The sequence below is a fragment of the Limulus polyphemus genome, unplaced genomic scaffold, assembly GCF_000517525.1.
Source record: "Limulus polyphemus unplaced genomic scaffold, Limulus_polyphemus-2.1.2 Scaffold543, whole genome shotgun sequence".
Taxonomy (NCBI): domain Eukaryota; kingdom Metazoa; phylum Arthropoda; class Merostomata; order Xiphosura; family Limulidae; genus Limulus; species Limulus polyphemus.
The window spans coordinates 1-14,337 of NW_013666153.1; the positions used below are offsets into that span (position 1 = coordinate 1).

Sequence of the window (14,337 nt, forward strand, 5' to 3'; positions counted from 1 at the left end):
AAAATTAAACCTTATTTTCAATAAGCAATCCTGAAAAATATATGGGGGTGCTTAACTTTTTTCCAGGTGTATATATATCCAAGATTTGAATAGGGATCCTTCCATAATGCTCCATACTTACCATTATTTAGCTGAAATAGCCAGGCAGTAGGCTACTGACAGTTTGCCCTCCATCTGGACAGTAAGGGGTTTCTAAGCTTGGCCATTTATTCTATTTCATGTAAGGTGTCATTCAAGTTGAAAATTCTATGTGGTTGAAAAAAAAAAATTTAACATTTGAAATGGGTTTTGCCATCTTTAATATTTTTCTAACAAGCTTTCATATAGATTGGGGAGTTCACCATCAGATTATATTTATATATTTAACCTGTATTTTTAAGAATGACATAAACTATTCTTTGTAAAATATTCGAAAGCTTTTAATTAAAACTCCATTGCTCATTTGGCTGAAGTATGATTTTACTGTAAAGTTTTACCCCGGTAATGTTGTTTTGTTTTTTTTGTAGTTTATATATCTAGCAGAAATGCCACCCTATGGGGGGCTGTTTGTGCTAGTAGTTAGTAATTGTAATATTCATACTTCTTTGTAAAAAATTGAGCATTTTCTAAAAAGTGTATTTGTTTCTGGGAAGTGCAGCATAGGAAACTGTTCGGATTGTGCTCTTTATTCATATGCAAATCGTGGCATCAAAATGATTCAATGTACAGAGCTCAAAATTTTCATAAATTTTACTGATATAAACTGTAATGTTTTATATATTAAAAGATCTACTCTTTATTGAAAAGAAAAAGTTATTTTTTAAGAACTCCAGTGTCTTAATACTACATTTATAAATTACATCAATAAAGATGTAGTCAAACTCTCAATACAGTCCCATTGAAAGTTGTGTTCTTGTTGTGATGAGAGTACTTTTATTTAAAATTGTGTTCTATTATAAAGGAATTATTGTTGTACATACCTTAGTTATTTTTCTAATTGTCTGAATCTTGGAATACCCATAATGTGAAATATTTTATGAATTTTTGTTTATGGTGCCATTCAGTAGATAGAGCCACATTTTATAAGCCTCAAACACCACTTCTGGTATTGAGATCTTGTTGTATTTCAACATAATAGATGGCATCATTGTATTTATTAGTATGGTCACAAATATATATGGCCGCACCATTGCTCCATTATAGTAAGATATGTGGGCAAATGTCCAAAGTATGTACCACCAGGCTTTTTCAAATGGTATATAATGTGATTAATTGTTTATCAAAATTTGATATTATTCAAAATTATTTTTCTCAGTAGAAAGAAATTAAATTTTACTTGCACATTTGAATATGTGTGTGGTTATTAAGAACTGAATAATGTATATGAATGTAATGATTTGTGTATTATGTGTTTGTTTATATTGTAAATTGTAAAGCAAACATTAAATTTTACATTAAATTCTTAATTTTTTTTTTGCAGAGAAATGGCAAAGTCACCTAAACAAGAAACAGTTTTAGACAAAGAAGATTCAGATTCAGGTGGAACAGTACTCTTTTTCACTTGCACATCAGTAATTTTGTTATTAGTAGGATAACATATAATTTATATAAATAATGTTCATAAAAAAGAATTTTAAGCAAGGTTAGTTAGTCCTAATTATCTAATTTGAGAAGGTAGTGATTAGTACACAAAACAGCAGTGAAACTGTTTTAAATCTAAATAGTAAAAAAGACAAAAAACAACTGTGCCAGGATTTGAGACAAATACCCTATATTAATATAAAATGTTTTTATATTTTGTACTGGGATGATAATTGAATTTATAGTATACTGTACTGTGTAAAAACTTGAGTTATTTTGGTACCTCTATCACACAACAGAGAAAAAATTCCTTTAGTTTTTGTAGTTTTTAAACTAGGTTTTTGAAAGTGCAGACATTATGGTCTGTCATGTACTAGTATTTGTTTAATCAACTTGAAAAAATTGATTTACAGAATCTCAATTATATTTGTTATAAGAAACTAGTATGAAGCTTATTGTATTTTTACACACTACATTCTTCATTTGGTCCCTTGAAGCTTTTGTAAGAACAAGAGTGTATACAGAATTTTAATCACCTTATAATCCATGTCCATTGCCACTGACTTTCACTCAATAGCATTTCTCACCAAGCCAGCTGGGATACAACAAACCCAGTAGTGGTTGGAATACTATTTATATAAGGAATTTATTAATGTAACAATTGTTTTGGTGTGAATGCGTTGTGATGGTAAAGAGTGATTAAAATTAATCAATTATATTTATCCTAAGAAACAGTGATGATGTCCAAATAGCTGTTCATAAAAGTAAGATTTATTTAATATGTCAGCCAATGTTACCTCATTCGTTTCCCTGAAACACAAAATTTGTAATATTCCCTCATCCTCTTTCACAACCATTACTGGAGGCAACCAAGTGGTCTGTAATGGTTGTATTACTTTGGCCTTGTGTGTCCTCTTTATTTTAGTGTAAACTGTATCCTTGGTACTTCAAGGAAGCCTTTGTTCAGAGACAATTAAACTGGGAAATAAATTGCCTTATCATGTAGCTAGGAAAAGCAAAAGATGAGGAATAAATAGGATAGTTTACAGCCAGAAGGCTACTGGATACATTCATAAAGAACAGTTTTTTATTTCCTGTGAGGCAGTAGGTTTTTACATGAGGGGTCAACCCTTGGGATTGTCATCTTATATTACTTAGTTTAAGGAAGCATTTGTTGCAGTTTTATCAGATTGATAAACTATAAGAGTGAAGATTCAATCCCACTATTTGGTGAGACAAGAGTAGCCCCCCCCCCTAAAAAAATAATTAAAAAGATTGTTGATGAATGCTATTGATTAACTGCTGCCTTCCCTCTAGTCTATCATTTCAAAATTAGGAATGGTTATGCATTGATAGCCCTTGTATAGCTTTGTACAAAAATTAACATTTAGCATTTGTTGTTCTGGAACTGAGCCATATGCAAGAGCATTTTAATTATTAGAACCATTAGTAAGTTTTTGGTAAGTTAAGTCGAAGATTATGTGAAAATGAATATACTAGTGTTTCATTATTTTCAGTTCATAGGTAAATCATAAAATTTGAATAACAGTTTGTTTGATTGATTAGATCCTTCTTTATATAATTTGTTGAGGCACATATTTTTATTCCTGCTTTTATTTGTTTTCCTCAGAGTTACCCACAATTCCTGATCTTGATGATGTTAGAGAAGAAGATTTTACTTCAGAAGTTGCTCAGGCACCAAGGTAAAAAAGGCTTATTCTGTAGGAAAATGTTATTATATTAAAAAAACAAAAAACAGGTTCTTATGTAAAAAGTAAGAATCAGTGATAAATCATAAAGAAAAAAAAATCTGTATTATGAAATAAACAGAGATATTGAAATGGTTTAATGAATACAGTTAATAAGGCCTGACTTTATTTCAAGACCTATATTTTTAATTTGTATTTCAGAGATATTTTCATTTTTATGTATGTGAGCTTCATACTTACCATTTGACCTGCTGTTGAAATTGAATATTTTTATAATTAAAGTATATAACACATTAAAATTTCATTATAATTCTCTTACACAGTGTTACACACTGTCCAACAAAAAAAAAGATATATATACATTTATGCTGATACTATTTTCAATCATCTAATCTTGTCTGAAGCAAAGATCATAACACTTAAGACTGGGGAATTCGTATGTTAAACATTATATAAGAGCTTCAGACAAAAATTACTTTCAAGATTTTCAGTACATTTTTGTATCTAAGGTTATTTTTTTTCTAAAAGACAAATTCTCATATTTTATCTAAATTTAATCCCCGAAATACCTTAAACATTCATAAACTTAAATTGTTTAGTTTAATGACATAGAATACTTAACTAGTGAATTTCTTGATATTTATTTACTATATTATGTATAACATGTGACCATAACCATATTTCTAATGTATAATTAATAAAAGGCAAGTAGGAAGAAAGGAGTTATTTACTCATTACTTATTATCTTTCAAAGTGCACAAGAGATTAATTTCTCCAAGAGGACTGTATTATTTTGAAGGTTTGATACTTGTTTATTGTTGTTGTACAGTATTATGATTTTTGATTTAGTTTTTGGCCCAGTATTATTTAGAACTTTCAATACAAGTTGATTCAAAAGGTCAGTTTGTTTTGCAACTCATTTATACAGAGAAAACTATTTTTTTTTGTTCATGTTTTTGTATGTATTGTTTTGTTCTGTGTAAAAGCCGACTCCATCTCATTTATTAAACTAATTTTGTATAACTATGGATATCACAAACTTTTAAAATATTTCTGAAATTATCTTGGTTTTGACATTATGAATAGAGTTTTTCTCTCTCTGAATATATTTCTCTAATTTTGAGTTGGTACTATTGCTAGAAGATATAGCTTTCACTTGCACCATTAGGGAGAGACACAGTAATCAGCTCTATTAACTTATGTTTAGATGACAGTCATCAGGCAGTACTTTCTCTACATACCCAGATAGTCTGAGACATCTGCTTTATCAATAACCCATTCCCAAGATTTTCCCATTTAGCAATTGTTTAGTCTATTTGAAATTAGAATGTGGTTAATACTTCTCAACTGGTATAATTGCAGCAAGAGGAAATATAAATTCAGAGAGAGAGAATCTGAGCTTTGACTATTTTGGTTTACAAGTAATTAGACTGTTATATTTCTCTCTGTTTCTGAATTGAATAGAAGCTATCCACAAAAAAACATTTCTGTAGTAGCACTAAGCCAATTACAATCAGGAATGATTTAGTGTTAGTGTTGATTATTTTATGTATTTCATTTTCTACATACAGTTCTCTTACTTTTTTTCCATTTTTTGTGTTTTATTTTTCTTTGTGAAGTGAATACTGTATTTGCAGATGTATAAGACAATACTTTTTACTCTTTAATACAGTGCCTAATTTTACCCCTCATCTTATATACAGGTTGAAAGATAGAGTTCCAGTAAGAACTCTCTGGTTAATAGCATATTTAACCAAACTACGGTGTGCCTCTTTACTTTTGTTTGCTTTTTTGAGTAAGTGCATTGACATCATACAACCTACTATGTTACAATAACATATTTCTAATTGTATCATTTGTCTTGATTCTTCATAACTTCATAACATGCTAGTTACAATTAATCAACACATTTTGGATTGGAAATGTATTGATCTCATCTGTCATACTAAAATATTGCTAATAATATATAAAAAAGCATCTAAATCAATGCGCCCCGATACCAGATCCATATATAAGCTCCCCATTATTACTTCCTATTCACTTTTCTCGAAAGCAGAACATTACAACAACAATTTTATGTGCTTGCTGTTTCTTTTACATGTTATATAATTTTAGTTATATCTATGCTTTGGAGAATTTGTTTTCAACCCATCTTAGTGAGTTTTGAGTTTATTTTCGACAATAAAAAATTTCTGAGATGTTTCGGATATGAATTCTCAAATTCACGTCTCTGACACAAAGTTTCCCAGTGCTCCTAATCTGCCACCTCTAGAGACTAGTGTTGCCAGAGCATCGGGGGAGACCTACAGTCCCTCATACGCAGAGAGGTGGAGTTTTGCATGAGGTCTGATGTTTCTTCTCCTCTGAACTCGGAGGCTGAGCTTGTGGGGGATCAGGGGCAGACTGGTGGGAATTTTCTGGCTCCTTCCTTTGCTCAGACGGTTAATAACTAGCCTCGGATGGACATCCCATTTCGTACAGCAGTTTTACACCTTGTAAATCAAGTTTGTAATGTCTTGAGCATTTATTCTGTGGCTTAAGGCTCTTCTTCTTCTTTGTTGGGGGAAAGTCATTTAGCTGATTATTAGTTTTTTTCCTGTGCATGCTTGGAGATTCTGATCAATTGAGATAAGGTGCTGCCATGCCTTCTCCTCCCAATTTATTGGATCAGTATACCTTAGCTTTCCATTGCTTGGAGGACTCATATTTAGATTCTCAGACATTAGATCCTCTTGTCCCTATTTGTGGTTCCAGGCCTGATGCCACATTTGTCTTAACTTTAAACAGTTTTCCCAGATTTGTTTGTCCCTTACAACAGTTTTGCATTTTTATCTTCTTTGTTGTCTGAGGCCTATCACAGGTCTCCTGTTATGGTTATCAGTTTCTACTCTCTTCTTTTTCTCTTTGTTGGATTGTTGCTTAGATCTTTTGGAAAGAGATGCCTTGCTTGAGGGCATTCAACTTCCTCCTACAGCTGCTCTTAGAAATCTCAGAGAAGCTCCTTTTCTCAGACATTCAATTTTTGCAGGTATTTCAGATTCCGTGGAATCTCGAGTGGATGTGGCACATCTCCACTCTTCTCTTTTGACACTGGTCTTTCACCTTTCCCAGTCTTGTACTAGATGGTTTCCTGCATCTCCTATTTGGTTTACAGATCTCTGGTGTGGGTTCCATGTTCTATTGGAACACAAAGGAGATTATGCCCTTATCAGTGGGCATCCTCCACTTGTGTGGAGTGCCGACAATGACATTGATGTCTTCCCTATGGGGTATGGTCCTATGGGAGCTTGACTCAGACAGTTTGTGTCTGTAGAGGAGACCTTTGACACCAGTTAGTGGGTCATTCAGGTTCTTATGAGTGGATTGGTCCTTCATTTCATGTCTCCTTCTCTGGTGTCTATTATACTGGTTGTTTTTCCCCTACCAAAGGATCATCTTACATCCAGTTGTCAAGTGCAAACCATCCAGGATATTCTGCACAAAGAGGTTGTAGAGTGTGTTGACTCCTCTCTTGAAGGTGTTTATTCCCATTTGTTTGTTTGTAGTACCAAAGAAGATGGGTGATTGGCGACCTATCATTGACCTTTCTCATCTCAATCATTTCCTCTAGCCTCCTCCATTTACCATGGAGTCGTTTTTTTCCTTCTGGTGGCACTGTGAGGAAAGCTGGTAATGGTTCACTTGAACAATTCCACTGTAGTCTTCTACATTTTCAGGCTAGGGGGCACTCACTCCAGGTGTCTTTGTTTTCACGCAGTGAATTTTCTCTTTTAGTCCCACAATCATCAGATTGTTCTCCTTGCTGATCAGCTATCTCATCCCAACAGAGTTCTTCCCTCAGAATAGATGCTTCATCCACAAGTTTTTGTTGGATCTCCTCTCATATTGGAATGTCTCAGATCGATGCTTTTGCCACTAATTGGAATGTCCAGCTCCCATCCTTTTGGTCTCCTGTCCCCTCACCCTCTGGCTTTGGGCATAGATGCTCTCAGCTAGGATTGAATGGGTCTTCATCTTTATGCATTCTCTCCAATTTGTCTGTTCTTACACTGAATCGCTCTTTATCCTGTCAAGTTTGTCTGTTGGCTCTATATTGGGCAGGTCAGCCTTGGTTTCCACTCCTTCAGTATCTTCAGGAGTACCAACCTCTTTGGCCATCCATCTTACGTCAGCCTCGGTCAGGTTTATGGCTACCTCCTTGACTATTCTCTATGCCCCAGCTAGTTTATAAGAAAGATGAGTGACTTCATTTCTGTTCTTTTTCAGGAACCCTCTCATAATTTTCATTTGGATTCCACTCTGTGGCAGGTGTTCCCTGGTCAGATGTGATTATTTCCAAATCTGCACGAGCTATCAGTCAACCAATAAGAAAAAAAATTAAAAAACTTTTCTGATAGTAGTGACCTCTGTTGAGATGAGGTGTTCCATAACACCACTTTGTGTGCTTTCCAGGTGGTAAATAATTATAACACACAGACAAATACACTACTGGACTGCTACTTATGGATTATCATGAGTATAGCTTAACTCTTTTAACCCGAGCTCGGTCCCTAGGACCAACCTCATAACCATTTTGTGCTTGTTATAGTTTTCATGCTATAACTTTTGAATTAGTAAGGGAATATTAACGAAATTTGGTAGTTTATCAGTAAGCATTACAGTGCTTTCATATAGAAAATATCAAATTTTTTTGTCTTAAGGTTTGTAAAGCAATGTTTCTCTCTTGCTTTTTTTTCTTTTCACATCTTGCCTATCCAACATGCAAAGTAATTTTCATTTTAAGATAAAAAAGACTTTTATGTATCTGAAAATTTTCAAATTTCATATGCGAAATCTTTATACTGTCCAGATAGTTATCAAACATTTCTTAAGAAAAAATTTTTATATTTTATCTGTTATTTTCAAAAATTAATCTCTGTATGGGATCAGTAAATTTGACCGATCATGCAACCACCATAAAAAATTAGGAAATAAACATAAATTATGCCTCTTTCATTCTAGAATGAAATAGCTTAAATCTCATAACATTATATATTTAAATATATTTATAATTTTTATTTTGTTGACCTTTCACCCATGCCTAGCTAACAATACAGAAGGTACAATGATATGGTTCATGTGCACTCATGTTACTGTATCAAATAACATAAAGATGTCCTTTGGTTTGTACAAAGTAACTTATCTTGGCTGTGTTTCAGTCGACTAGTATTTTGTAAAATACAGTCACATTTCAGTTGTTATATATGTATATAGATTATTGCTATTTTGAAATAAGTTCTTAAAGTTATTTTTCCTAAAACTTAGAACAATAAATAAAGAATGGCTGGAGACAGCTTGAATGGGTAATGAAGAAAAACTTTAATATAAGTTTAACATAACAGCAAATGTACAACGTTTCGACAAGGTTTTGTCATCATCTGGTACCAGTCTCAAAGTGGGTTCCTCGTCATCGGATACGAAAATAAATAAAGAAGTTAAATACAATTATCTCTTCTAGTTAAGACCTTTGTACTCGGTTGCTGCTTGATGTAGGTTGCTAAGCCTTTAAAATGTTTGCACGTGGAGGATATGAAACAAAACAATTTTTTAGGTTTTATATATACTTTTGAAAAAACTAAAAAATCATAAATTACTACATCAATACCATAGAATTCTACTATAATTTATCAAACTTAGTAACTAAGCAGTAATTGGTTCTAAAAAAAAATGAAATTTCAAGCACACTAAAGACACAACCTACCTCATTAAAATCTTGGTTCAAAAGAAAGAATGGCATTAGGTATGTAAGGAAAGCTGAGAAAACCACTATGGAGACATTCTGAGCTTCCAATTGGTTATTCATGTTACCAGAAGTAAGTGTATATAAGGGAGCATTTCCAAAAATGGAAAGAGGTAAGCAGGGTGCTACTGTGTTTGATTTACTACAAAAGCAATATCTTATCAAAAATCTTATTTTATATTCTAGCTTTTCAATATATGTAATTTGAGATTTTGAGTCATACTTGAACTCATTATTCCACTCAAGGACAAGAGGGTGAAGCTTGGTGCCCTCCTAACAATAACCCTGGATGGTTTTCCCATATGTATGGTAGAAGCAGGACCAGCCTATTCAGGTGCCTTCTCATCATTCCAGTTCAGAGATGACTTTGCTATCCAGTTGAGTTGAGCGTGGCCCTTCATTATGTTCATTCTTTTCATTTTGATGATCATGGAAGAGGGTCCTCGACTCCTCATAATTCCATGGAGCATCAATTCCTGTGCCATGTGCACATCTTCCTCATAATTCTGGGGCAGAATGATTTCAGTTCACAATCCCAGGCCAGGTAATCTCTGTTTCTTTAGGTTGAGTGAGACATAACAGGTCCCGTAATTTTGAGTTCGGTGTGTTGCATTTTGCACTTCTGGTTGTGTTGCTTGCCTTCTTTTTGTAATTCCAAATTGTAATATTGAAGGTTGTTGTATATTGTATAATGCTATATAACCACCTTTTCATCAGTGTTTTATATAATATAATATTTTTTCCTTTCAGTAACATTGAAAATGCTGAACTTTTGTTAATACCATTCTTTCTGATTATATTATGAAATTAATTATAAATATTTGTGTGTTGCCATTTAATTGGGAAATAAATCTTTTGCTGAACTGCGTAGTTTATTTTTCAGAAATATTTTAACTATAAAGAAGTTTTATAGTCTTTAGCTTTGTTCAGTGTTAAGAATAGACAACAATGTTAGAACATTTTACTTTTCAAAATACAATTACATCATAAAAATATTTAAAGATAATTGGAAGAATGAATATAAAATTGACTTAATTTCACATTAGAATCTAAATTGCTTTGTGTTCCAGTATTATGCACATACAGACCAAAAAAATTTGTAATTTCCTTTGGCAAAACTGATATAAATCAGAATTTATTTTAATAAAAACTGATCCTTTTCACAGTGTTGCAGTGAACAGAATGGTGACATACCAGGAGTTGGATAATGATTTGTTAAAACATGCAGCATTTACAACTTTGGTCAGTATATATTGTTCAGTATCTGAAATGTGTATGAGAATGATTTATTGAACTTTTCTCTGTAATGTTTGTAGATTGCTGATTTTCAGTTTAAATAATGAGTTTTTTATTTCTTAGTTATTTTAATTTATAGTTGCTGGTGCTACTTTATATTGATAAAACAATAAAGAAAACCTTAAGTATAAAAAATGATATATTTTGGGTTTTGTTTATACCTATGATTACCGGCTACTAATATTTTTAGTAGATAACATTGCTCTCATCATATTTCATTAAAAAATAAAGCTAGTGAGTGAAATTGTTTGAAAAGTGGCAAGAATGTTTTTAACAGTATGTAGTTTCACAAAAATATTTGATTTTTTCTACTTTTTTAAACAAAAATTCTTTATGTACGTACCTTTTAACTCTTTGTTGATTCCTCTAATAACATCATCTGTGATTGATGTGCATAATTTCACATCTTTATCTTTTCACTTATAATCTATTTTTAATGTTTTACTTTCCTCTTCTGTTCTTTATCCTTGATCAACACACATCAACAAGTGCCCACAGGTAATGTTACAGTTTACCCCCTCTGTCATAATATTTCTTGCACTTGTGTCTCAAAACTGTTTTAGTGATTCAAAGTAGAGAATAATCTTAACAATAATTAAACCTTTCAAATATAAATCTTAAAACGCAAATAATACATAATTAACTAAAATATAAAAGTAAAACCTAAATGCAATCTAACTGTCTATCAAACTAATATGTATAAGGCAAAAAAAATTGCGAAGCACTACAGACATCGCTTTCAACAATGAATTTAGCCTCATTTTAATGGCATTGAAAGCAGATCTATACCATATGTTTCATGTAAAAACAAATGACTTTGAAGGACGAAATTTCTTTTTATTGGTTATAAGCATGCCATTCAACTTCAAACAGTTACTAAGTAACCCAGCTTCTACTTTGCAATTGAGCATGGCATAGCTGTAACTCAGGAATATCTATAACAATTTCCTATCAAGGCCAGTTCTATGAATTTGTATCAAGTTACTGGTAAATGAACTGTATAGTGTAGTTTATTTCCAGCAAGAAAAACGTTTTTTAGCTTGCATAACCAAATCTAAAGTTCAGTTGCTGTAGCCACTTGCACTTCAAATGAGAGCAAAAGTGAAGTTTTAATTATTGTTTTAGCAGTTTCTTTTGAAATAAAGTAATAAAAACTTAAATAATATAAGACTTTGAATTATAATATAGATATGATAACAATAATTTAATTGAAATAAATTGATAGTAAAGTGGTTTAATTTATTTTGAATAATACACAGTATCACTTTATGACATGGATAGAAAGGGATTTAAAAATGTTACTGGGTGACATAGGGTTAAAATACTGTAAATTTCATATATTTTACTAATGGACTTTTTTTTATAAGCTTTTGTTTTGTTTTTTGTATGTAGTGTCTTGCCAAAAATTAAATAAAATAGTATCTCCGAAACACACATTTGGTCACACTATAGCTTTATCGTAACAAAAGTTCCTTTTATCTGCCCATCTAAGCATTGGTATGAATTTTACCTGGCTTGCTCCAGTCTTTATTCCCCAATATATTGCCCACAGCAAGTTACATTTTGTGATTCTGTACACCTACATCAAAGCAACCCTATCTCAGATCCATATATAATCTCCCTGTTATTACTTCCAATTCATATTTTCTCGAGGGCAAAATGTTACATTTTATGTGCTGGCTGCAGGTTTCTCTTCAGTGGTGAATAGCTTTTGTTATACTTTTGTTTTTTGTTTATACCTGTCTTAGATCATGAGTCTGCACTAGCTACAAATAGACAGATAAATTTTCCTGGTAGCAATGAGTTCTGTTGAGATAGGGTGTTACATAAGATCGTGTTGTGGCTCTTTGAGAGAGAGTTCTCGACTCCTCATAATTCTGTACACAGAGCATCACATCCTGTGCAATTGGTTTGACATAGTTTGTTCCACATCCTTCTCATAATTCTGGGGGCAGGAGGTGTTGCCTTTCTTCTCAGGTTTGGGATTGAGAATTTCTCTTTGTAATCCCAGGCCAGGTAATATCTGTTTCTTCAGTTTGAGTGAGACTTGGAAGATCCCATAATCCAGAGTTTGGTTTGTTGCATTTTGAGCTTCTTCAGGTTGAGGTGAGGGTTTGTCTATTTTTTGTGCTGCCTTCCTTCTCTTTGTAATTCCAGTGACTTGACATGCATCCAATACTACCACACTGTGGTCCTCATGCCTTAGCCATTATGCCTTGTATCCACAGCTCTATAATTCGAATGACGAGATGTGGGACCTTGTTTGCCAGGGATGCCTCCTGTGAGTTATGGACAATATTTCATTAAGGGTGAGGGATCTGTACATTGGCTGGCCGACTGATTGTGACTGGATGCGTCTGGTATTGCAAGAGCAGGCCAGTTTCTGGTATAAATAACCCTAAATTCATGGTTTCTTCTCACGATGCTAGGATTGACCTTTACTGCACAGGTATTATATTTCACGTTGTTTAGGTGAAGAGTGTATCTATTCCAGAAGTAGTGTGGACCCCACTAGTATGCTACTACAATATCTCATTTTCGCACCTCTTTTCTACACAGACGCTTTCTGTGTGGATCTTGCCCTCACTGGCCCCTCCACCTTCACAGTTCTAACTATAGTGTGTTTTGGAAGTTAATGTTTTCCTGTATTGAAAATGTATTTCTATTAATACTTGCCTCTCTCACACTTTGCCGCTCTTCCTCCCCACTGTGGCTGGTGTTTCGGATTGCTATTTTGGACTGTCCCAAAAAAGAGTCTTGGAAGTAATAATGGGAAGTTTATATATGGATGTGGTATAGGGGACTCACTGACATAGGTGGAGAGAATTACAAGATTTAACTTGCTATAGGTAATATAGTGGGATATAAAGGCTGAAGCAAGCGAGGTAAGATTCATACCAATGCTTAGATGAGCAGAGAAGAGGAACTTTCATTCAGATAAAGCTATAGTATGAGAGGAGGTAAGAATTAACAGAAATACATTTTTGATATAGGAAAAATGTTAACTTTTAGAGAACTTAATGCTTATTAATATTATTTGAAGTCTTTTAACCTTATCGCCCCAGGTATCCTTTATTGTCCATGACACAAGGTTTTAGTGTTTTACATTCAAAATTTTATTATACTACTTTTTGTTTATGTTAAACCAATTAGAATAGCATAAAATCTTAGCTAATATTCCATATCTTAATAGTATGCAAGTTTTAAGTTCTTAATTCTACAAGGGAATGTTAAACAAAATCCTGAATTTCCACTAGTGTGACCCACATGACACATTTTGTCTTATCATGTCATCATCCCTATTTTATCCATCATCCCTCAAAATGTATGAAATTAAACGTAAATTACTCTCTATAAGATCATCATTGCTCAGACAAACCATAATTTTTATTGCCTTCAATTTTGTTTGGTTACAGAGCTATCAAATAGGAAATCAGACCCCTCCTGCCACACCCACCTGTAACATCCTCTCTTTCACAATTTGTTGATAATTCTTTCTTACATTTCATTATATATTACATATAACCAATAGAAATGACATACTGTATAACTTTATGTTCTGAACTGTTAAATGTCAATTTCATTCAAAGTACAAGCAACGTTCCCATGGGAAAGTTAATTTGGATGAATTTGTAATAGCTCTTGTCGTATAGTTAGAAAGGCAGGAAAATTTGGAGAGGTAAGTGAATTTTGTCTACTTATTGCATGTTATTATTCTATATTCTTTAGTGCATTATTTAACTAAATAAAAATTATCAAGTGCATTACTATCTATAATATAGAAAATTAGGGTTAACTCTCTTCAAAACCTGACAGCAAGAAAAAAAAAGGTATGTACTTTATTTCTTGTTTTTCATATTTATTTGTTATATATTATTGTAAAAGTAACTAAAATCTAAAAATACAGGTTAGGTAAAATAAATAATAATAATATAATTAAAATGGTTCAAGAGGCAAGCACATGAGCAGCTCATGGGTAATGTAATTCATTAG

At 32.7% G+C, this 14,337-nt stretch overlaps 1 protein-coding gene across 1 annotated transcript in view; it reads left to right on the forward strand.

The window, feature by feature from the left end:
• The first annotated feature begins 1,445 nt into the window (after nucleotides 1-1,445).
• The window catches only part of LOC106458995 (intraflagellar transport protein 43 homolog), a 25,411-nt gene continuing 12,519 nt past the window's right edge, over nucleotides 1,446-14,337 (forward strand). Inside the window, exons 1-3 of the mRNA XM_013918559.2 lie at nucleotides 1,446-1,518; nucleotides 3,191-3,263; nucleotides 10,215-10,290. Coding sequence (XP_013774013.1) covers nucleotides 1,464-1,518; nucleotides 3,191-3,263; nucleotides 10,215-10,290 — 204 coding nt within the window. The 5' untranslated portion in view covers nucleotides 1,446-1,463. The remainder of the gene's footprint in view (nucleotides 1,519-3,190; nucleotides 3,264-10,214; nucleotides 10,291-14,337) is intronic.